This window comes from Falco biarmicus, chromosome 10, assembly GCF_023638135.1.
Source record: "Falco biarmicus isolate bFalBia1 chromosome 10, bFalBia1.pri, whole genome shotgun sequence".
Taxonomy (NCBI): Eukaryota; Metazoa; Chordata; class Aves; order Falconiformes; family Falconidae; genus Falco; species Falco biarmicus.
In genome coordinates, this window is record NC_079297.1 from 8,524,904 (window position 1) to 8,549,723 (window position 24,820).

At 45.9% G+C, this 24,820-nt stretch overlaps 1 protein-coding gene across 1 annotated transcript in view; it reads right to left on the minus strand.

The window, feature by feature from the left end:
* Positions 1-14,123, minus strand: part of ATP9A (ATPase phospholipid transporting 9A (putative)) — a 63,597-nt gene extending 49,474 nt beyond the window's left edge. The window contains exons 1-3 of the mRNA XM_056354043.1: positions 13,974-14,123; positions 3,004-3,148; positions 2,586-2,699 (exon numbers count right to left, since the gene is read on the minus strand). Coding sequence (XP_056210018.1) covers positions 2,586-2,699; positions 3,004-3,148; positions 13,974-14,041 — 327 coding nt within the window. The 5' untranslated portion in view covers positions 14,042-14,123. The remainder of the gene's footprint in view (positions 1-2,585; positions 2,700-3,003; positions 3,149-13,973) is intronic.
* Between the last annotated feature and the right edge of the window lie 10,697 nt (positions 14,124-24,820).

Sequence of the window (24,820 nt, forward strand, 5' to 3'; positions counted from 1 at the left end):
TACCGGGTTACATGAAAAGCACATTAAAATACCTGTAAATGCCCAAACAGGAGATTTTGCCAGTGGTTTGCAAGTTCCAACTTTAAGTAGCTTCATCTTTAGAAAGAACAGCTATGCACACACCTCCAAAAATTGTGTGCATGAGTCGTTAAGCTGGGCACAAAGAACTTGGGAACCTGAACTCCACAACCACCTCAGGAAAGCCTTGCTCTGGAGCATTGCTAACACTACCCAACACCACATATACATACCACAATAACAATTCACATCCCCCCATTTTTTAAAAACAAAGAAAAATGATGAAGATTGAACTAAGAGCTACTAAGACTGAAGGACAGCAGGTTCTTTAATTATTAAATGCTGAGGTACACTTCATCTGCCAACTCTCACAATCCTATAATAAAACTGAACAGTCCCTAATTCTAGTACATACATATGCGTCTAAATGTATGATCTGGATTAATTAGTATCAGTCTTGAAATGCTATTTAGTATGTTTCTGCAGTATTTAAACATGCAGACACATGAAGAGACCCAAGGACGGGCAATTACTTTTTTTAAAACCTGCCTGTATGCAATCCTGTACTTACTACCATTGAAAGTAAAAAGCCATTAATACAAAATTTTCAGAGAAGCATTTCATCCCACAGCGTTCAGGACCACAACCATCTGTTTTGCACCACTGTGGATGACCTCTTTCCCATAACCAACAAATCAAGAAAAGAATGAACGTTCCTCTTCTATTTACAAGTGGCATTTGTGCGTTTAGCTAGAAATTCCTGTCCCCTTTCCAAAACAAAATAAAAAAGCATCAGTTATTTTCAACTTATGTTTCAGCTGTTTGAAGAGTCTTCAGATAATCACCCCAAAATATTCCCACATGTGCCGACTCACTGTGTCATCTCACATGTCATTCCATCCCCAACACTCGTATTAGCAGCCAGTAATGAACAAAGACCTTTCTTATCCTGCTTTCTGGCAGCTCATATGCCAAATTCTAATTGCTCACCCGGCACAGACAAGTCACAACTGCCTATACAAAATGCAGAGAGAGAGATCCTCTGGGTGCTTTTTCTATAGGACAGGACCTTATGAAACCAGCATTAGATTCATACAGCACACGCAATGCAACACGCACTCGAGAGAGAATTCAGTGCGGTCCAGGCTTTAATACAAACAGAATTTTAGCAGCAATGTCCCACAGCTGCCCCCTTCACTTCTTTCTGGCTTTTACCAGGGATTTCACTGTACTGAAAGGCTAAAAGGCAAGAAAAATGTCCTTTGCCCCTCTTCAGCTCCCTCAATAGAGCCACGCATTTTTACCACCACCATTTCTCAAATCAGTGCACAAGTAGAGTCTTAGAAAGAGCCCTGTGCGTTTAAAATCAATTTTCAGCTGGGTTTCCATCATTTCTTTGGAGTAAAAAGGATGTCTATCCTTGGGAGATTTTTAAAACTCATGTAGATGAGTAAAACCAACCTAAGTTTAAAGACAGCCCTGCTTTAAGCAGACAGTTGGACCAGACGTCCCTCTGAACCAAAATTATTCTACAATTCTATGAGCTGAAGTGCAGCAGAGAAGTTATTCACACAGAAAGAGAAATAAGAGTTTTACTTGCACAAAAGAAAAAATATATAGGTACCTACATTTAAGCATTTAAGCAGTTGTAACTGGCTCATGCAGTGCATTTTACAGATTTTAGAAGCCCATTCTATGCAACTATTCCCCTTTCTGTCCTTTGACAGCACTGGAGTTCCTGCTGCAAAACTGATTATTATCGATTTCCTTTGGTCTCAGGTGAAACACACAGCTATCAAAAAAAAAAGGCAAATAGCTTACAAGAAGGAAGGAGTGCCCGCACCTTGGGCGAATGTGAATATGTCTCTCTATATATATTTTTGCGTAGGAAGTTTGTGGAGGGGGGGTCCTCAGGGGTTTTTTTTGGTTGTTTGTTTTGGTTTTGGTTTTTTACAATGTAGTTAAGAGTATGAAGCAGCCCGCTGACCTATCCCAAGGCCACAGGTCAAACTGTTTGGCAGGGGAGCATAATTTGCTGTCATTGTGCATATGGCTGCTCATTAAGGTCACTTTTGAAAGGTGCCCTTCGGTCCTCTGCTGCAGATGCCAGGCTGGTCCAGGCTCCCTCGAGCACGGATCACGGCGGGAGGGCGCAGTGCCCCACACAGACCCTCCACAAGCACAGCCTAGGTTCAGAGGCAGCTGTGAACCACACACACATTGCCAGGGAAATATATTTGCACCAGCCTCCATTTGTTTTCTGCTGTTATTCAGGGAGCCCTGCTGCCCTCGCAGCCCCTGTGGCCAGCAGCAAGAGCTCTGCGCCTGTTAGCATCCCGCAGATGAACAAGTTGGGGGCAGAGTCCTCTCACATCCCTGTCAAACCTCTACAAAATAAAGCTTGAGGCCAGAACAGACACATCTACGCTGCACCATGTACAGCGCGGGCCTGAAGGAAGCTAACGGAATTATTTAAGGTGCAAACCTATACCCTACAGAAAAGGCAGCACAAGAAATTTTGTCAAACACTGAGACTTTCTTGAATAAATAAACCTTAAATGACCTACCAGAGGAACCCAGTATGTGTAAAGTGCTCCAAGCCTCATTTCAACGACAAATTGAGAGCAGGCCAAAAGCAAGAAATAAAGGTTGAAGAAGTATTTGAACTGGTTAAACAACACCTAAAAAAAAAATAGAGAAAAAAAAACAGAGGGAGGAGATTAGCAGAATTCATAAGTTATGCATATTGACCTAAGCACCAGAAACATTTTTGCATGCTCCTCTAGTGTTTAGATGCCAACTTAGGTCAGTCTTAAAGTAGTCCTGGGCACTCAGGACAGACCCATGCCTGTTTGCAGCTGCCCTAAGGCAGAGGCACACCAAACACAACCCAAACATTTAACTACTTCCTCCAGCTTCTGCACCCACTGAAATTGGGGAAAGCGTTGGGGCGGGGTGATGAAAACCAACTTTCTTCACACTTACCCCAGGGAGAAATGTAAAGAAGTTGTATTTCTGGTTGTTGATCACATTGCGAGGGTATCTCTGGTCTCTCTTCTCTGGATGGCCAAGCCAAACCGTACGAGGCCTCGGGTCTCTCCTCCCACAGCATCTTAAGCACTCACAACACCTATAGTAGGAACATTAATTAATTGAGTTAATTTTTAATCACATTTCTCTGACTCGCACACGTGTACCCCAAACCTTCTCCACCTGCCAGGCAGAAGAGCTGAGCATCACTTCTTCACCTGTCACTCATCACCTCTCACCTGGCCCTTACCCACTGTACTACCAGCACATTAACACCCAGAGCCTGCCCTTCCAACACAGACACCCTGCCTGCTACAGCGAGCAAAACTCTCCTACGGTGTCGGAGCTGTTGGTAAAACATTGGACAAGCACACGTTCAGAGCTGGGCAGGACTGCGGCGACGCCAGAAACGTGCCTGCAGCAACACAGGCTGGGGTGGCACCTCCTTTGGATTTCAAGGAGCTGATGCGTAGAGAAGCACAGACCAAGCCCATCACTGCACCGAGTCAGTGCCAGCTGCTGGGAGAACTTCTGCCTCCTGCCAACAGAAGGGCTTTGGGAAGCAAGGAGGCGTGGGGTAGCAGTGCAAAGGACCCTTCGCACCCAGCCTGGGTTGCAGGTTTTATGCCAGAAAGCTCCCAAGAAAAAAGTAGTAACAGGTGCTTTCTACGGGTTCTTGTTTCCTTGCTGGTGTATGGAACTCCAGGCTTTCCCATTTACAAACTGAACTTAAACCAGGAAGGCATATACATAGAGTGATCTCCTATGTCCTAAAGGAAAGAGATGGAGACAGAGATTCTCTCCTTCTTCCCTGCAACCCCTACTTCATAGAAATGCATACCCTTCTAACAGAAGGGTTCACTATTTGCATATTTGAATTTTTTTCACTTCAAAAGGGTCTTACCAAGGAATAATAATCTATAATCCTCTAAAAACGAAACCATAAGAGAAATCTGAAAATAGATACTAAGTGATTACTGATTTTACTTTTACACAGCATTACAGTCATTAGCTCTGTTTATGATAATGGCAAATTGTATGTTATCCACTAATGAATAACACACATTCTCATTGACTGAGGGCACGCACCGCAGATCCAGCTACCTTGTCTCAATTAATTCAGCTGTAGTAATTCATATTTTCAGCTCCCAAGGTGGGAGTCCTGCCGTGGGGCCATGCGTGCCGGCCAGTGCCCGGACCCGGTGCCACAAACCCAGGCTGCCAGCGAAACCGCTGCAGGAATTCAAGCTCATCCTGGTTTTAGACTAGTCCGATGTAACTTCCCTCTAACTTTTTTTCCCTGCATTTTTGTCTACTTTGTCAGCAGCATCTCTGTTGTTACTCTATTAAATATTGTCACGATTCCATTATAAGAAGTAATTGCTGAGCTGGACACCTTGTAATGCCAGTTTTCCAAAAACTGTTCATAAATAAATAAAATATGAGTGCATTGGTATGCTGGTTTTTTTACTTTTTCAACTTGGGCTTACATTAAATCCATTTATTTAACATCACTCCTGGCCTCTGCTAGAAGTTACATGGGAATTCAGGAAAACCACACCACATTCACTCGAACTGACAGGGTTACCAAAGCGGTTCCTCTTCTCCCCGGGAGGGCACAGGTGATGCTGATGCTGAAGCTGCTGAGCTAGCCCCTCCAGCCCCCAGCGTGTGTCACCTCTCTCGCACCATAGGGCCCCCACCTCTCCCCACTGCTGTCGGGGACCTCAGGACTCACCACAGTCAATAATAAATCCCAGCCACAGCAACGTGGTGCCCATATTTGAAATTACCCAAGGCAAAACCTCCCCCAGCACACAGCTGGGTGTCACACATCACCAAACGGTATGCCCTGTTTTGGAAACCACCATGTGGCCTACAAACTTCAGGGTAGACGGTGCTTTGCTCAACCAGAAGACGGTGGAGGGAGGTGACAGGGAATGTTTATTCTCTGGAAAAACACGGAGGATGAAGGTGCAGCGCGTTCAGCAACGGTTCGGCCAGGGGACCCCAGCTTGAGGCGCCTCACAGGGCCACCAGCCTGCTGCTGCGGCCACCAAATCCGCTGCGCTCACACAAATTTTAGCAAATAAAAACTGGGCACTGGTCGGTGCAACGAGTCCTCACTTGAGGCGATGAATCTGAGGGTTGGTTACTTTGTGGGAGATGCAAGGACTTATCAGCAGTCCCTCCTGTCCTTGGAAAAGCCCCTCTGCTCAGAACTGCGGTGCTGTCCCCTCCCAAGCCCCAGAAGGGTTATTTTTCTGTTGTCACTGCTTCTTACTGAAAGCCAGTCCCCCTCGTTCCCTTACAAACAGACCTACTGAATGTCACTGACATTCGGGAAAGCCAGCGTCAGCCGGATTGATAACCAACAGCCTTGGAGCCCTTACAAACATCTTTCCAGCAACTGCTGCGAAGATCTGTTGTTGAATCACGGCATTCTCCCACAAAAGTTCAGTTAAATACACACCTAACCGATGGAAAGAGCTGTTTAAGGAAGCACACAAAGCTCCTGAATTCGCAGTCTTGCCCGAAGACACACGCATCACGACAAACGGGATTTACAACTCACCACACGGGAGGTGGTTTCCTACAAAGATACCATTTTTATGTTCTGTGCCCTGCTGGGTGCAAGTGAACAGAAAGCAGCATTATCAGTTATGTCAGTTTCTTTGGTACAGAACAGGAATAAAAATCAACTTTGCTTCCAGAAGTATAGAAAAGGTGTTGCCATGTGATTCAGTGCTCCACAAGCAGATGTAGGCATTAACTTCACAAGGCTGACTTGCAAGATAATTTCTCACAGGCTCTTAAAACTAGATAAAAGGATTTTTGCATAATCAAATTACTCTGACGTTACTATATTTCATGAAGAGTGACAGACGAGCCTGAAAAGGTGGATTTTCTCCAGCCTGCACTCAAAAACACCCTAAGCCGTAAGTGTACAGATGCTACTCGAAAACAGGAGAGAAGATTTTCTCACCCAAAGCAGCTCTGAGACAGAAATACTGACAAGCCAGCAGAGCACTACACAGCACCCACACGTCGGTACCGAAGGAACATGAAACCACAAGTTTTGTCTGGTGCCAGATAGTCTCTTATCAGCTCCAGGTATCAAACCCTCCATTGCAAAAGCAGAGTCCTTGCAAGGTCCCCCGGTTCCGATAGCTGTCCTACTGCTTTCACCTACACACAGTTACCCCTGACTGCGTAGGGGGCAGCTTCATCAAAGCCTCTGCAAGTTGTCAGCTCTGACTTGTACACTGTTCATTTGCTGAAGAGGAGAAAATTAGGAGACTGCGAGAAAATCTGACAGAAATAAACACTGTGGGTAACAGGAACAGTTTAAAAACCTGATAGCAATGAACGCCTCAGTCAAATTACTGGAATAAAATAATTGGAGAGGCCTTACTGTTCAAGTATCTACAAGAGGCATCTGACTTCCTACAGCCTTGCAGCAGCGCTACCACCATCTCTGCTCATCGTCACACAGGGACATTGCCTGTTCTTCTGCTTTTGTAACATTTCCAAGGCAAAGGACTTCCATCTTTGACTGGTCCCTAGGCAGTAAATTGTATAGTTAAAGTATAATTAAAGTACCCTAAATGTAACCCACTTCAAAAAGTTACACTTGCCCCTGAAACTACGAATTTTTGTCAAATCTACACACTTCGTTTTTTCTTAAGAAAAACTAACTAGTAGATCTTCCTCCCCCTCACAGTTGTGTATAACACATCTAAAAGGCAGTCACTAACATGAGATAAGCAGCAAAGTTGGTGTTAAACACTCAAATTCCTAAATTCTACTTCAGAAGTATATTTTATTAGCTTGATACCTTTTAATTGCAGTTTTCTTTTGTGTTTGCAGATGAAGACCCAAGACAAATAATCACTTGTATCCCAAATATATTTTAATGGGAAATAGTGCAAATGGTAGTGTTTGGCTCACAACAGAAAACAGCTATGTTCTGGGGGTGGGGGGAAGGAAAAAGAAGTGGTTTTCCTTCTTTCATGATGGAGAAAACCACACAAGATTAGCCTTGATTCCATGTTTTAATGACTGCGAATTCAGAATGGCCTCTTTGATAAGGCTCCAAATAAAAGGCTGTGCCCAAGGGAGAAAACCTGGCGTGCACACCCCCCATTTCATCCCAGCGTGCTTCCCAGTTACAGAGGGTCAGTTGGTCCTTGTAATCAGACATCTGAAACCAGTTACCTTTGTTTATTTTTTAGGTTGGGCCTCTTCTAGGGATTGTAGTCAACAGCAAAAACAGCTACACACCTGTATCATAATATTTACAATAGGACATTGCTTAAAGAGGGTACTACTATAATTTAATAGGGTTTTTATTTTTGCTGGGAATTTTTTTTTTACAAAGTGAAATTCACTGATATGCTCCAAAGAACTTTCCAAATATCTGGGCAGATCTTCAAACCGATACCTAAATCTCCAAAGCAGACTTCCAGATATTTTAATAAGTTCAATGACTTACCAGCATTTTTTCCTTCATGAATATATCAGAAAATGGCAAATGAATGCCACAAACTAACCGGAACATTTTACCTTAAGAACAGTGTGCTCTGCCCAATGGTTTACATCTAATTATATTGCTTTTAGTCTTTCCTTTTCCAAATTGCTATGAATTCACTAGCCTGTGAATGCTAACAGCTAGCGCTGCAGAATTGCTTACACTTGCGTGGTTCTAAATGAGCCAGCAGCCCCTCATACCGACAGCACCTACAAAGGCAGCAAAGTAGAAGGCAATTGCACAAAAGTGAAATTACCCAAAATTTAGCAGACGTTCTGCAACCAAAGCCATGACCCCTCGTAGCATTCTCACCACAAAGACACTTGTTGCTGTAAGAATTTCACTTTACAAATGCTGTGTTACTATAAGGTTTGAGAATCAATCTAAAAATAACGCAGTTCCAAGTATAAGCAAGAAAGGGCATGGGAGAATCTGCTGTGTAAAAATAACAGGTTTTTGAAACTCCTGCCTAGCTAGAGCCACCGTTTTCACAACCTCCTGAATCACAGGGAAAGCAAACTGAAAACCTAATTAGACAAACAAAAGAAAAACTTCCTGCCTAGCAAGTTTTTGAAGGTGAGCACCAGCAGTATCGATGCTCAAGTAAAGATTATCCAGCATTTCTACTAAGAAGCCTCCCACATAGCCTTTTAGCGTGAGGTTTCTACGCAACATAAAGGAATTTAAAAAAAAAAAAAAAAAGTCCAACCAACGAACAGAATACTACAACCAGCAATAACAGTCGCACGTTGCAACACTAACCAGCGAGGTTCATCAGCGCTCAGGAATCCCATCACGTCATTGCCTCACTGCCTCCTCCAGCGCTCGTAGTGCTCAGCGAGGAACACACACCCGTACCTGAAAAGCCTGAACATCAGCAAATGCTGATTTTTATCCCATATCCATTCAAAGCTCCCCAAAGAGTTTTGGTTATGAAGGCACCTAGTCAACCCCAGCGCTGGCATTTAAATCTTCCCTCTTGCGTGACCTTGGTTTTTCCTCTCGCACCACAAGCCACCCACTATGCTGCCTGGGCTTTGCTGGGTGAGGGCAGAGCAGCAGCCCCCAGCCCCAACCCTGGGCTAGCGGGACTGTTACCTCTGCACACTGACTACACAAGTGCCAGCTCATGGGTTGTTGAAATAAGTTCAAAAAAGAGCGTCTGGTAAAAACGCAGGCATTTCTCAAGCACAGAACCACGTGCTCATTCTTACAGGCAGATATTGATCACCCTCTCCCCAAGATACTCAACTGCCGTAGTTTTGTGGGTTTTTTTAATTTTTCAATGATGTCTTACACTTCATTAAGGAAGAAAACATTACTAAGCTCATTAGTTCTGCTTTAAAATCCTTATATGACATCCATGATCCTTACAAAGTGCTTTACACAAACAGGAGTAGCTGCAATGGCAGATCGTGCTTTACTAGAGGAATGGCAGGTTTCACTAACCCACCCAGGGTCACAGGCAGACAGGACGGTTTCACTACCTGAACCCTCTCTGCCTTACATGTGCCAGCGTTGCAACGCCAGCAAACACCGGTCTCCACAGCCGCTTTTATTACCGCCCCAGGTTGCGTTGGCACAACACACGGCACGACACTGGTGACAGCCCAGTGCTCGCCGGCACCACACGGTTGCTGCACGCTCACCGGAGCCAAAGCAAAAGCCTCTGAAGCTACCAAGGATTTGTCCTGGAGGGAGAGATGGTCACGCTCAGGGTGCAAAGTCCTGAGCCGTGCCGCTAAATATCTGATTTGGGATGCTCACATGCTGGGATGCCACCACACAATTCATACTGCGAGCAAAGTGGAAAGCAGAGGCAGAAGGATGGGTGGTGAATCTAACCAGGAACATTTCAGCCAGGCGCCTTTTCCTTGTCTCCTCTGGAAACTGAATAGTCTTCACCTTGGGGGAAAAAAAATTCTGGTACCCAACTGAATGGATTTGTCAGAAACAAAATACTCTGAGCACATACAGACAAGTACACAAACATGTTTCAGATTAGCCTGGTGCTCATTAAATAAAAAGTCCTTTTGAGTGGGGCTATCAGCTTTTTCCAGTTGGCCCACTTGTTCCTCCCTGAAATAATTTTACAGGCATTGCACTGTTCTGTGATCTCCTGTTTCTTTGGATACCATCCCTCGTTTTGGGTATCAAGCTTATCGAGCACAGGATGCTAAGTGAAGGGGCTGCTCAGGCTGTGACACTACTACAAAGTTTTCTGCTCGGGGCAAGGTCAATGTCACTGGAAGAAGGTGACCATTTCTGGCAGAACTATTGGCATTATTAGGAATAATAAAATACTTTCCATCAGGAAATCAGAACATCATGTCCTTGAAAGGGAAAGAAAGATTGTCTAAAAATAAACAACTGAAAGTTTACATTGCTGCTTAGAGATCCTGATAAAATTAGCAAGTACTTTCCAGGAATGGGAATCACAAAGTTACAGAAATGTGAGCATTCTTCTGTAAAAGTTTAGAAATATACATTCCTAAACATTTCTTCTTCTTCTGTTCTGCAACTGAAGCACTGAGGAACGGTATTGCAATAGCCCCTGAGGTACAGTAAACTAGCAGGTCACTGTACACCATGAACTTTTCAAAACTATTATCTTACAGAAAGAACGGGAAAAAAATATATGAAGACAGCTTATATGGGGAAACTTTATGCAGTGTTGTTAGTCACATTTTAAACCATAACTTGGCAAAAAGAACAACAAACAACTCACAAATCCCCAAATAATGTCACAACCACTCAAAAGCATCTCTTTCAATGTGAACTGTATCCGAAACTTTGAGTCCTGGAAGTGACCTGGCCTTTAATCTGCCCAGGGATCTAAATGAATGGGAGGTGTTGAAGAACAGGTCTGCTGTGTACTTCATTTAGGATGTTATTTGTTTACAAAGACACATTCTTAGTGATGATGTAAGAAGCAGTAATAGGACAGATTGACCACCAGACGCCAGATTAACAGCTATTACCATGAAGCAGGTTTTATTTATAAACGCAGCGTGTTTTTTATGGAGAAGTATTTGAGAGAACAAATGAAAAATGCTTTTCATAAGCATTTTTCATGTAAAACAAACCTAATAGGAAAAAAAAGTGTCACATTTTTCTAATACTGGGGTAGTATTTGTCAAAACGGTGCTGAAGTTCTTCAACATATTTAATTACTTCTGCAACAAGCACATTTCTCCGATGATAATTCTATGTTTCTCACAGGCTGTGCTGTTCAGTCCTTGGCACCTTTAATATACAAATAACCTTTCACATTTCATTATTTTAAAAGCATATAAAGAATTTTCCATTGCTAAAAAAAAAGGCAAAGCCATGCACAACTACCTAGCCTTTCCATACACCTTCACATGACTCAGTCCCCCTGTCTCTGAGGGTGCAACAGGACAGACGGGGGCTCAGGAAGGGGTCAGGAAGGGGTCCCGAGCCCACCCCTCCCCACCCAGCAAGCGCCGTGGTGCAGAACAGCTCAAGGGTGGGAACACAGCCCAGCTCCGCGGCACACCCACACGCAGGCAGATGGAGGGCAGGAGCTCCCGGCTCTCTCTGTTGACTCTGAAATGGAATTTGCCATTTTAAATAGAGCCAGAGTACACACGCACGTAGAATGGAATGGCCACGTGAAGTGTTGCTGTAAAGCTCCGCCGTCTCATTCTCCATTCTCCCCGCCACATTTCTGGATCGAGGCCTTTTTACATTCAGAGGCAGCATGAGCACAGCAGTCTGCCGGTTTTGAAAAATGCCTTGCAGGACTGTGGACTAAGACCATAAGCTATTTCGGGAAAAACTTGTGTCATGGCCTGAACAGAGCACCTGAGGTGCTTCAGGAGCTGGCAGCTCCCTTCTGGCAGAGCTCAGCTCCTGGGAAGCTGGCACTCGCTGGCCGTGCCGCCAACAGTCCCGCTGCAGCTAATGCGATCCTTCCCTCCCCACCGGCAGATCTCATCGTGGTTTCAGCGCTGCAAAGCATTTGGAAGAACATGGCTGAATTCAAGGCATACAGCTGCAGAATTTAGAGCTTAGCCTTTGATTGCAGCAAGGAAGAGCCACATTAAGGTTATGCTCAGAAACAATCACTTCACCCACTGGTTTATTAAGCACATGGTTTCTCTTCGACACAGATCTCAGCTGTCTGTGCCATCATTCATTTCTGCAAAGCCACTGTGTCAGTTCCTCCCTGGCATCTCTTCAAAGTATGCTAAAGGCTGAGGCTGTAATGAAAGCCCTGCTTGAATGACACCTGCCCTACATGAGAATTAGGCTTCTCTTACTTTTTGTTAACACACATGAAGGTTTCTATGAAGTACCTGAACAGAAACCAGTTCCCCACTCCAGAAGAAACTGAAAAAAAACACACAGAAAAATGTCTGGCTGAGAACTTGTCCCCACTGGTGGGGGTAAAACCCCACAGCAGAAACTACGGTTAGGACTAGTCTAAGGTAAAGTCCTTCAAGACTTTCTTATCCCTGGGTTTTCATATGTATCAGGGAACATAACCTGGAAGGCAGCTAGCTGTCTGGGTTTCTCTCAGAGGGAACAGAAGAAAGGTGGTCTTGATTACAGCTTAGGATTGCCAGGACTCCATCCTGGATGTGACACCAGGGACCCTCCCTGACTTGCGGGCTGATTTCTTCTTTGGTTTATAATACTGGTTTGGATTTGCTCTACTTCAATGCTTTGCTCTCCACATCGTCATTGAATCAAAACACTAACATATCACAGGTTACTTCTCAGTAAAACAAGAGTTCCCAATATACAATAAGTTCCATCCCCAAACAGCGTTACCACACCAAATGGAAACACCAAATCCAAGTTATTCAGACTGCTATTGAGAGAAATCCTAAGCAACCTTCCTTCACAACTTCACGGTGCCAGAATTTCTTGCTAAAACTGGAAACATTGTCCCCGCAACTGCTCATCAGGTAGTTGACAAGCAACGAACCACAGCTTAGGTTAGACAAGGGCAATTTCTGTTAGACACTACTAACCACACCGTAATACCCAAGAGGGTCTTGGTGGAGATTAGAGAACTCCAGGAAATCATTCAAGAAGCTCTGAGAAATTTCTGAGGCTTCCACCTCCTCCCTGATCCCTTTCAATCACATCACCAAGTTTAACGCCACGGTGGCTGCACCTTGTGGAAGTTGCCCAGTGATGCATGTGACACAGGCGCTGGAGAATTACTTGCTGCATCACACACACCTCCCGGGTCGCATCAACTAGCACAGATATTGCTACATCAATTATTAGAAACAGCAGTGATAGTAAGGGATAATTCCAATAATGAATGTACTGTGAAGAACAATTTCAGTCAGAGGGATCTGAATCAAAGCTATCAACCAAAACCATAACAAACCAAGGGAAAAGTATCCATTTCTTCTTGTTCTAACAGTCAGGATTTCCTTTGATGTTTTGGTTTATTTTGCTAATATCACTCACCACATCTAAAGAACAAATTATCCAGAGACAGATGAAGCACCACAACTGACAGCCGGGTAACCTGCACACTCCGTACACACCAGCGCGTCTGGACAGTGGTGCAATTTCCTAACAAAACAGCGTTAAAGGGTCGATTTTCATATTGAACTTCCCGCATGGGGATACCAGTATAAATATATACGGACATTTCCTTAAGGGCCACATCCCACACCGGGGATATTGCAAACTCGCGCCCCCGGGATGCTGTATTGCTGGCAGGGCTGCAGCTGAGCAGAGCACAGACCTTTGTCACAGCCCCACCGACACCGTTCCCGGCCTGCTCCCCGGCGCGGGGCGAGCGGCCGCGGAGCGGACCGGATCGGATCGGGGCGGCGGGGATGGCGGCCGGGCCGGGCGGGGCGGGGGCCGCTCGCACACCGCCCCCCGCTGCGGGGATGCGCTGCGGCCGCGCTCGCCGCTGCCGGGCTCCGCTTTGTCTGCGCGGGGAGAGGGCGGTGAGGACAAGGGCCGGCCGGGCACGTCCCCCGCCCAGCCGAAGGGCTACCATCGCCGGCCGGTGGCTGGCCCCGCTCGCCCCACGCCCCCGGCCGCAGCGCAGCACCGCCCGGCAGGATCCTGCCCTCCGCCCGGGCGCGCCACGGCAATGGCGTCAGGAACAACCTGTCAGCGCCTGCCTGCCTGCTTGCCTGCCTGCCTCCCCGCCTGCCTCCCCCTCCTCCTCCTCCTCCCCCTCCCCCCTCGGGCTCGGACCGCGGCCGCGCAGCGCAGGGCGCCGCGGCCCCCGCCTGCCTCCGCCGCGGCTCCGCGCCCCGCCCGCCCCGCGCATCCCGCAGAGCCCCCGCCGCCCCGAGGCCAGGGGTCGCGCCGCCCGCCCCCCGCGGTACAGGCGAGGAGCGAGGCCCCGGGGCCGCGGGCGCTGCCGCCCCGCCGAGCGGCTCACCCGCTGCGGTGCTTGCTGTCCATCCGCTTCTTCTGCCGGACCGGCTGCAGCGGGATGTTGTCGGTCATGGCCGCAGCTGCCGGGGCGGAGCGGGGCGGGATGCGCTTCCCAGCAGCGCCTCGGCCCGGCCCGCCGCCGTCTGGCGGCGCCGCCGAGGGGGCCGGGCTCGGCGCCGCCGGGCTCCCAGCACGCAGGTGCCGCGCCCGCTCCGCCCGCCCCGGTGCGCTCCGCCCTCCCGGCCCGGTCCGCTCCTCGCCTGCCGGCCCGGTGCGCGCCCCTCCGCTCCGCTCCGCCTGCCCGCACCTGCTCGGCTCGGCCCCGCACCTGGCCCGCCCGCGCCCTCTGCCTTCGCCGCGCTCCCGGCCCCGCTCCCCACCCGCGCCGCTCCCGGGGCCCCGTGCCCGCATCGCCGCCCCCGGGGCTTCCCCGCCGGGGGGTCCGCGCCCCTCCGCGAGTCACAGCTGCCCTCCCGCAGCATCCCGCCCCGCGCGGGGCTGCTGCCCGCACCCTGCCCGCGCCGTGACCTGCACCCACCCCGCGGTGCGCGCCTCGGGTCCCGCATGCACATGTCCTCCGCAAAGGCAGGCGCAAATCGCTTCGGCGCTTCTGTTCTTATGACTTCAAGCTTTGCTTTACAATCACGGTGATGAAATCTTCATCAAAACGAAGCATGCAGATCACATTCAAAAAAAGCACTGGGCTACAGAAGCTGAAATACGTGTGTGACCTGATAGAACTTTTATCAGAGAGGGTTCCTGGGTGCCACCACAGCCTTTCCCACCTTCGTGTTCCTGTCCCAGCTAAACTCTGCCCAACGTGACTTTGACACCTGTTGTCTTCTCCATCCGCTCATCTTGCTCCACTCCAGCTCTTCTACCTCCACGGCATTTTCCTCCTGCCATCTTCATATGCTTATGTTCTTCCTTGCCATGAACAAGAAAGCAAAGGAAAAAGCAAAAATTCTTTAAAGAACCTCCACTCTGCTCACCTCTCACTCGTGCACCTTTCATGCTGTTGACCTTATTCTTCATCCAAACCTGAAAAACAAAATTCCCTGTGGCAAAGATGTATTTCATAAGGAGGGTTAGAAACTGGTACTGCAATGGTTCTATTCAAATGAAGTACACTTTCCTGACAATACTATCATGAAAAAAAATGGTAAAGACAAATATTCATATAACGCATCCTTCTTAAAATGTGGAAGGTTAAATTACATCTAGAAAAACACAAATAGGGAAGTCTAATAGGGTTAGTGGTATCTGGTCAGTCAACAGAAACTGTGCTGGTAGCCGGGTGAGATCTTGGTTAAAGTCCGTGGAGAAAACCACCAAGTGATTGAAAAAATGTCGGTAACAGTAACAAAGAAAAAATTGCTTCAGACTGTGTAAATAGTTAGGGATGGCCCCGTGTCACAGCTGGGCGATGGGGATCCAGCCCAGCCCCTTGCAAATCGCTTCCTCCCGCTTCACTGTTCCCCTCTAACGCTTTCCTCTCTGTGGGGCTGTGCTCTAAAGCAGCTCTGCAAAAGGAAAAAAACCATCTGTCTGGCAGCGTTCTTTTATTTATTTCACTCACATCCCATTAGAAACTGGATGCCTAGCGCAGCCTGCAAACAGCCAAGCAGCACCAGTGAGAGTGCCGCAGCCTCAGGGGGGCACGGGCTTGGACTGGGGCCTTCTCCAGCTGGATTTGGTCCAAGGGGAATCATAACATGGGGGTTAGACATTTTCTGCAACTGAAGCCTTGCCTGCGCCAAGCAGTAGCTGTGCCTGTTGCCGGCAGGTGCCCGTGCGTGCTGACAAGGTTACTGTTTTGGTAAGGATGCTCTAGCTGCCGTGGGCATTGCCCATCCTTCTCAGTTTGCGCCCACCACCTGCATCGCCACCCCGCCGAGGGCAGCAGACCTGCTGCGGGCTGCCATTCGTGCCAGCGTAACTTCTTCCTGTTTGAAACCGAGGTTTACAGGGTGCACCTAACACAGATGGGGGAAATGCCCAGTGCAGATAAAGATCACAGTCAGATCTACACATCCACCTCAGCGCCTAACACTGCAGCCCCGGCCACCAGAAAATCTGAATGCCGTTCTTGCGCACGGCCAGTTTATTTCTCACCCCCTTGCAGACAGTCTGCAAACCCCTTCATTTAGCAGATACCCTGCTTGGCAATGTTCACCAAACCCAGACTCGCTGTGCCTACTTACACACACAGCCGTATTTAGGCCACTTACAATGGGTGTCTCATTTAATTGTTGTAGCTATTCCCTACAGCTGCCTGCAGTCCCAGGATGCCAGGTCTCATCTGCCTGCACAGCCCATCTAAACTGCTCGCGGTTCTGCAGAACTAAAATACCACAGTCACAATGACCAAGAGCAGAGAATGGGTGGGTAAGCCCCGGTGTAAGTTCAAATCAGCATTTGCTTTAACATACTAAAAAGTAACATCTACCAAACTGACTGGTTTTTTTTTCAAGATGAGGGACGTTTGAGTATATCTTAAAATGAGCTCAAGGTAATCTTAAATAACAGTACTTTCCCAGTGAAAAATAAAGGCTATTAAAAAAAGAAGAGCAAAGAATATATGTAACAGAAGAAGAGCAACGAAGAGTGAGTCCCCGGGTAGCACTCCTCTCCTGCCCTCGCTGCGTTCTAGCTCAGGTTACACCATGGATTACACCAGCACAGGAACTGCAACTGTCATTCAATTTTTTTGCTTTGCAGTTGAAGTAGAGTCATCCTGACATTTTGTAACGAGGACATTTCAGCAACGTAATTAATAGTTACACCAGTTTCAGGCACCAGTACCCAGAATGTTTAAGCAGATATTTTCAATGCCATTCTAAATAGAGCAGTGTTATTACAAAAACTGTTTGTAGAACTGACCTTTAGACTGTATTTCAATTTAGTAATACCATGTTCTAATTTCTTATGGCTTAATCTACTGTTCTTACCCACTCATAGGGACAATTGAAGTAGAAATAGAAATCTCTTCTCCTCCCACAAACATTTCAGCTTATGAAACATATTTGCTCCATTTTTTCTCGTATTCAACTGCAGAAGTATTTTTTTAAATGAGAGAAAGATAACTTCAAATGATAATTTACTAAAAGGAGCTACTGTAGAACCTAAACAGGATGTTGTACTTGACCAAAACGGTTGCAAGTGATAACACCATTGCTACAAAACAACTGGCCTAGTGCTATAACTTGGCTGAAATGACAATCCTAACCTCCAGCCTTGAGCCTCAATCTGTAATTAAAATAAAACTTATCAAATATCACTGTTTGCTCTGAGGTATAAGTGGCACTGGATTCTAAAACAGCCAACATTCTTTCAAGCACTACATTTTGGCCCTTGATATCTTTGTGTTTTAGACAGAAACGAACGACATCCCCCCTTACATGGAGCAGCTGAACTTCCTTCGTATCATTTCTGCACATTGCCCAGCTCCACCATCCAACACCATGGGAGGAGAAACAACTGACTGTTGTATGGGGACTCTCAATCCAGTAGTCCTAAAAGAGGAGCAAAGCAATGCACAGCCAGGTTTACATGTATCTGCATAATCAGGGATAATAAATTTGGCAAAGGGTGACAGAAATCAAGCAACAGTGAGGCTGCAGCCTGCAGGCTTACTCCTGCAGCATTTGAGGATTCAAACGTCCAAAGCCTCCCTTAAGGGCACTCTAATTTTTTGCCTTGCATTGTAACGTTTTTGATTTTCAGTTAGAAAATCACTGGGAAAGATCCAGACTAGGCTGTAGCCCAGTGGGCTAAACCCCCTCCCTGACATATTTCTTCCATAGCATTAGCTTTGCTGTAAAGATTTTACATGGGATCTCCCCATTCACAGCAGGTACATGCTCTCCTGATTTCCAAGTCTTTGATTTTCATTTGCGTGTTGAGAAGGAATGCCCAAAGGAAAACCTCCAGCCTCAGACTGAGAAGTCTGTTAAATCAAGTAAATAAAACCTAATTTGTTTTTTCTGATGCCACGGACTTTTTCCTGTTATGCTCCATTTTTGCAAGCACAGAACCTGAGGCTCACAAAGGAACCCTGCAAGCTGCAGAATGCATACTGCACAACAGCTAATTAAAAGGAACTGATTTATTTTTCATAATTATAAATCATTATCTATGTTTTTTTCTCCCAGGGCCCAGGACTGGTGGTTAAATTATCACCAGAGCATGCAGAGTTTTATTCCCCTGCCCGCTCCCCCCCCAAATGATTTGTCCTAGAACCGATGCCGGACCACTTGGCCACCCCTGAGGCTGCCCTGTAGGGCAAGTTTATCGCATCCTGTCAGTGTTTTCATCACTGCATGTTATAGATCCCATTTCAAAACCAGAAATTGTTTATTGGCAAGTCCAAGGTTGAGCCCCCATTTTTAATGTGAAATGTTGTACAAAACTACCATGTTGCTGATTGGAATGATTTAATATTTTTTCCCAGCACAAGCACACTTGCTTTGCAAGCAGGATTACGTTTTATGCACTGAACAGTCATGAGCCTTATGGTCTGCCATTCATGATTGCAAAGGCAAGTGAAAGTTCAGCCTGGCAAAGCACAGCCTATGGATGCAACTGGCTGGTGGGGTGTGCCTCCATCAAGCCAGAAATTTCTGTGTCCATGAGCCTTTGCCACAGTGGTGCCCAGCGGTCTGGAAGACGGCCTTCCTGCCCTTTTTTGTCTTTCTCCCCCCATTTCTCCATCCATCACGCCTCTGCGGTGGAGCACCGCCTCCTCCCTGCCTGTGACACCAGCTTCTGACCCACAGGTGATGCCTTCCAATGCTTTCACTGATCCTCAACTGCATCCAGGTCTCTAAGCTCCACTGATTAAAGAACATGTAAATAAACTCTGTTTTGGGGGTGTGCCGATATTCCCCCAAGGAGCCAGTCCTAGTGCCAGTTTCCCACTCAAACAATAGATGGTGGTTTTGACAATGCACTTGCAAATTGTACTCATTACCTTTTTAGCACAATACGCTATAAATTTTCTTCAGTTTCTTTCAGTTGTGCTACTAAATAAATGAGGTTTTTATGCATAGGACGCCAGTGGTTTTGCCTCATGAATGCTGCAGAAGGTCAGAATAATATTCTGTTTGACTTTTTATATGCTGGAAGATTAATTCAATTTTGAAACTACATTTGTTTTACCTCACCTTATTTATTTAAACCACCCCCCCAAAGATGAGTATCAAATTATAGATAATTCTGACATCTAAGGAGATATCTCAGGCTATAGGTGTGTAACTGGTTGCACAAAATGTTTATAACTCTGACAATTTGAGTTGTGACATTATTCTTTGTACCTGTTATTATCTGATTTCACAAGTGCACATTTTACAAACACCAAGGTGCAACTCCTTTGCACATGGTATTTTGAGCTTTGTTTCAGAGCTGTTTGCAGCTGCACCGTTTGTAAGGAAGACATCAGGCAGGAGTAGGGATTTGGTTGCTAAGGGCTTGCAAACTTGCAGTCATGCAGTAACTGTGCAGCAGGCAGCCTGGTACACCACATTATGTCCCCATGCTACTGGCTCACTCCCACAAATGACAAGGAAAGAGGCAGGTTTGGTGCGGTGGAACATCACTTTTTCTCACAGCAGCACTGAAACAGGCTCAGACTATGACATTCAGTCTCTCAAAATAGGAGCAAATGTGCAAAAACTGCCTGTTCCTGGGGCTTGGTGGCCACTTGCACACGGAGTCATTGCTAGGAAGGAGCATTTCAGTAAGAGGAATGCAAACATGAACTGGGATGCCGAAGCAAGAATCATTAGCAATATGGAATCATGGTACGTCTGCCCTAAGCCTACACAAGATACATTCATCTTTTAAATTTATCTTTTAAACATCTGAACTCAGACAAGACTACTGCAATTAATTGGCAAGTTAAACACTACCAGATTATAATGCACTGTTAACACCTGCATCTCTGATCTGCGCGGATGGCTTTGATATTATTTTTTCTTTTGACAAGTGGGCGATAGCGGATATCCTTTAAGCCTATATTTAATGAAGCCCTCCATAAATCCATCAACACTTGCTAAGGGAAACAACAATAAAGCTCATACTGCCATAGGCTCTGTTATAGAGAGAACATTTGGTATTCTCATAATGAAGTTTCAGAGCCGATACTTCTCATGCTGATCTGAGGAAGTGCAGTATTTGTACAGGATCTTTTTCTTTCTTGCAGTTATATGTTGTGGATCAAGAAGAAAACAAACCTTCAGTACCCAATTTTCAATAAAATGATAGTCAAACTGTCATTCACCTAGGGCAGCTGCCAAATATAAGAAATGAAGAAAGAAAAAGGTGCAGATTTCTTGACAAATAAACTCATGTTTTTATTTTGCTAGCTCTTGAAATGATTTTGTTATTAGCTGTAGCTGTTTTGGGAATTCTCGCCATACTGGTTTTATTTGTGTTACACATCCTGTGGCTGTGACAAAAAATGCAAAGCTATAAACTGAGAATAAATTGGTATTTGTTACACATTTTGTATTTGCAAATTTTATAAAACCAAAACAACCACCTACATGAAGTGGTTATTTTGTCAGTTAAGAATGAAAGAATTGATGGGGGACCAGAAGAATAAGTAATAAGGAAATCTGACTTTTTCCAAACCTGGACATTATGAGTTGAGAGGGGTGGAGTACTTTCAATACATACAGAGATTTAGGTACCCCAAAGCAGCGAATCACCTGAATGTGTGCTGAACTTTAAGGACATAAGTAATCAAACTGGTGTGTTAGAAAAGGAAAAAAAAAACAAGTTTGGTGTTCTGAACATCTAGACTGCATGGAGACAAATTTTTCTAAAACAAACTTTACAAAGTGGATCTACAGTACTGTAAAGGGCTGTTAAGCCAATTCAGTTAACTTGATTTAAAAGCATCCTCTGTCATCACATACATAGGACTGCAAAGCCATTGAGTATCTAGGAGGATAATAGGCATGAAAGGTTTCAGGACATTCTATATTACGGCTCTAAGAACACACATTATTTGTCAATCAGTTATTTACCCCATATGTTCCCCCTGCATCACCCTTCTGTTCACAACACACCACGTTTTGTGCACCAGCCCTCGCATTCTCATGTTTTCATGAACTGGGTGCTTTGACTTTTGGTTTGCTCACAGTTTGTTTTGGGGTTTTTCATTTGGATTTTTTTTTAAGGCCTAAATGAGCTGTTTGAAGATTAATGAAGATCATTATTAGTAAAAATGGTATCTTATTTATGCTTTGAATCATATCTGTCCCTAAACCTACATAAGCAGAAGCATAGGAACATCTCTACACAACAATTACCAAGCTGGTTTTAGAAAGGCTTTGTCGTGCTGTTCAATGTGTTCTGCTTAGCCAGATTAAGAAGGAACACAGAGACATCCTGACCCACCATGAAAACTCAGACGTGGTATCTGCCCACCAAAGCCAGCCTCTGGCATCAGAGAGGAGCTAGGGAAGAGAGGTTTCAGCTTCTCCGCTTTCCCTCCTGCTCCAGCAATTCCTTAGTGACCGGGAGGGTGACAGCACATTTCCAGCAGAGGTAGTTTTCATGCTTCCAAGCCTACAGAAGCTGTGTCCGAACTCCACTGTTAAAAAAGACACAAACACAGCAAGAGTGGATTTATATCCCTTACCCTACACGGATGCTCACTGCTGCTCGAGGTTGTGGTCTTTTTATTTCACCCTGTTCTTCCCTTTTGCCCTTGTCATTCTAGCTATTGTGTTGATATTAAGGACAGCACCTTTGCTCTTCTCTATATATTTAGATTCTATGTTTGACTAAAAAAATATTTAATTTGTGGGTTTTACTTGATTTGGTTTTTTTTTAGTTTTCTTTAGAGAAACACTTTTACACAAATCTTTAGTGATGTCTGGGTTTTGCCTAAACCAAGCACTGGAAAATAAGGCACACAATGAGATCCACCTGTTCTAATTCTAATTGAGACATTTTCTTCATGAAGTAATTAAGTCAGAGAAGTTAATCTTTGGACTGCAAGATATGAAACCAAAGAAGCTAATAAGTTTGAAAGGAGAGAGACGCTGCTTACATGGGCTGGGATGTCCAGCACACAATTCAGTTACAATAGGCATTAACAAGCACACTTTCCAATAAATCGAAGACAGTAGGCATTAAAAAGCATGCTTTCCAATAAATCAAAGATAGCTTTGAGTATCAGTGGTATTAACAGCAATCAAAATGTTGTAAAAAACCCACTGCCCTTTATAAGCAATTAACTCAAAATGCAGAAAATAGAAGATACGATATTGAAATAGATAATACGATAATAGGCAGGAGCGTCTGACTGCCGGCTCTTTTCTCTGCTTTGGAGTTAGGTTTCCTGTCCAGCTGTGGCTGTGCAACGACAGACGCTTTTCTAGGTCAGTGATGAACGTGAGCTGAAGTCAAACACATGGGAGTCCAGTTCACCAGCTCACTTACACACCAGTATCGCAGAGCGCTCACCGGTGAGCACGAGCAGGGAGGCTGTGGGAGGTGCACGCAGGGAAGAGCCCTCTCATCTGAGCACACAACACAGAAAGAGACCCTGAAAGCCTCAGCAGCGTAGCAGTAACTTCATGGGACCACAGACACTAAAAAGGCTTTCTGCTGAAACTGTTATTTTGCAAATAGAAGGCATCATCTCTCCTGATTTCAAAGGTACTGCAAACCCTGCAGCAAGCACCACGGCTTTCAAAAGGAAAAACAAAAAATTAATGCAATACTCATCCCTTTTCCTTTGTTTCAGCCTCTCTGTCATTCCATTGGCTCAAACGCCTCAGCCAGGTAGGTCCTTTTCGCTCTGTGGATTCAACCTCGACAGCAATTTACACTTTGCTCCGTGCTGTATTTATCAGTAGCCCTGGGAAGGCTCCCACCTCCTCGCTGCCAGCTGTTGGAAAGGCAATCAGCCTCACTGAGCTCAGCCCAGAGAGCTTTATTACCAGAGAGCTAGATTACCTACAGCATCTTCAGACAAACTCACAAGTCTTGAATAGAAAGTGTAGGTCAAGAGAAATGTTTCTGTAGAGGAACAGAGCTAATACAGTAAGGTAAACCTAATGGATTTTTTCTTTTTTAAAGCAACTTTTAAGTTCAAACTTAACATTTTAAGTAAGCCAGCCTTTACCTTAGCTCATGCAAGTAGGTACGCTACTTACACAAAAGCAACAGCCTGGGCATTTGCGATGAGCAAAGTAAGCAGTAACAACTAACAGGAGAGTCCTTTAGGCAAGAAGAGAGGCTAATGAGCAGAGACAGCGCACATACCGTGCTCACTCCTGCTCTCACACCAATGTAGCTACATTAGCTCTGGTAAACCTGTTCCTAATCTTTATCAGCACAGGGCAGAAGAGAATCAGCTGTCTTTTGTAATTGTTAAGATGCAATGTTACTGTAAACTGCACACGCCGGTGCGGTGAGTTCCACCACACTGAGTTTCAGAAGGTGTTGGTTCAGCTCGTGCACACAGGAGAGCAGGTAATTCCTAGTCCTGCTTGCTTTGGAAACACAGTCTGCCCCCCAGCTACCTCCAGCAGAAATATCCCTGTGGCACAGCCCGCTTCCTGCTGTGGGGACAGTGGTTGGATAGGTCTTACCCGTTCCTCAGGTTTTGTGATAAGACCCAAGACTCGCCCACAGTGGCTTAGCTGGGGATCCTGCTCCGCTCCAGCCTGGGGCTGCCTTGCCACTGAGCGGTGAGATACAGCTTTGGGCACCGCCAGCGCTTTGACACCGTGGCCTGGAGAGTAAAGCCTTGCAGCGCCTGCAGTGCCAAGCCACATCATTTCATCATCACTGCTGTCCACCTGGCCAAGGCAGACCCTAACTGAATCCACCTGATTCCCCCCAGCAACCCTATGCTGCAGGATATCATACAACTATTTGCCAAAACCTCTTGTTGTCCTGGTTTCCCAGTGGTTTCCTGACATTTCTAGACCACAGTTCATGCTTGAATAACCTCCTTCTTCCTCCTCGTATCCCCTTAACTTCCAACCTGTTGACCGATACAGTTCAAGAAGGCAGAGATCTAAATACATAATTGCATTCTTACAGATGGTCATGAAAAGGCAGTCAGAGCCCCACAGCTTGGCACCTTGTGAGGTTAAGCTGCCATGTGAGCTCAGCCCCTGTAGGACAGGCTCAGCATCTACATTTAAGAGAGACCCCAAACTTCAGGAGCTGTTTGGATGAGGAGACATCAAACAGATACTACCAGGTTGCAAAGGCCCAAGACAGCAGGTTTTATTGGTTTTCTGCTAGCAAAACTGCTTGTTTCCTCCTGCTGCTGACATATTTTCATGGCATCATCACGGTACCACTTGGTACCAAGCGATCAGTGGAGAGCAGGCTTGTTATCAGAAGTCCTGTTGAAGCCAGACCAGTTTCACAGTTCCCACAGCTGGCCCATGCTGGAGAGCAGATTTCCCAGTTAGGGCAGGTTTTTAGATGTGATCCACTTCTCCCGTCAATCAAACACCTCTTGCATACCACATTGCTCCAAGTGCTGCTGCAGTTAGTCCTGCACAGGCAGCACGTCCTGCGTGGGGACCAGCAGTGTAAGCAGCCAGCCCGAAACCCAGCCCAAAGATGAAGGGACTGCGCAGCAGCTCTGGCAGCAGCCCAGGCACCCAGCACCACACTGCTCTCCAAGCAGGTTATAAGCTCTGTGGTGGAGAACAGTATCCACACTGCTACCATAAGCATACAGTTTATTTTCACTCATCGCCACTGAGATGCCTCTTGCTGTACTTTTCATCCACTGTGGTTCAGATCAGAATCCCTTGGTTTCCCTGAGCAGAGAAGGGTTGTGGCTTCTCTTGCATTAAATATTTTGCA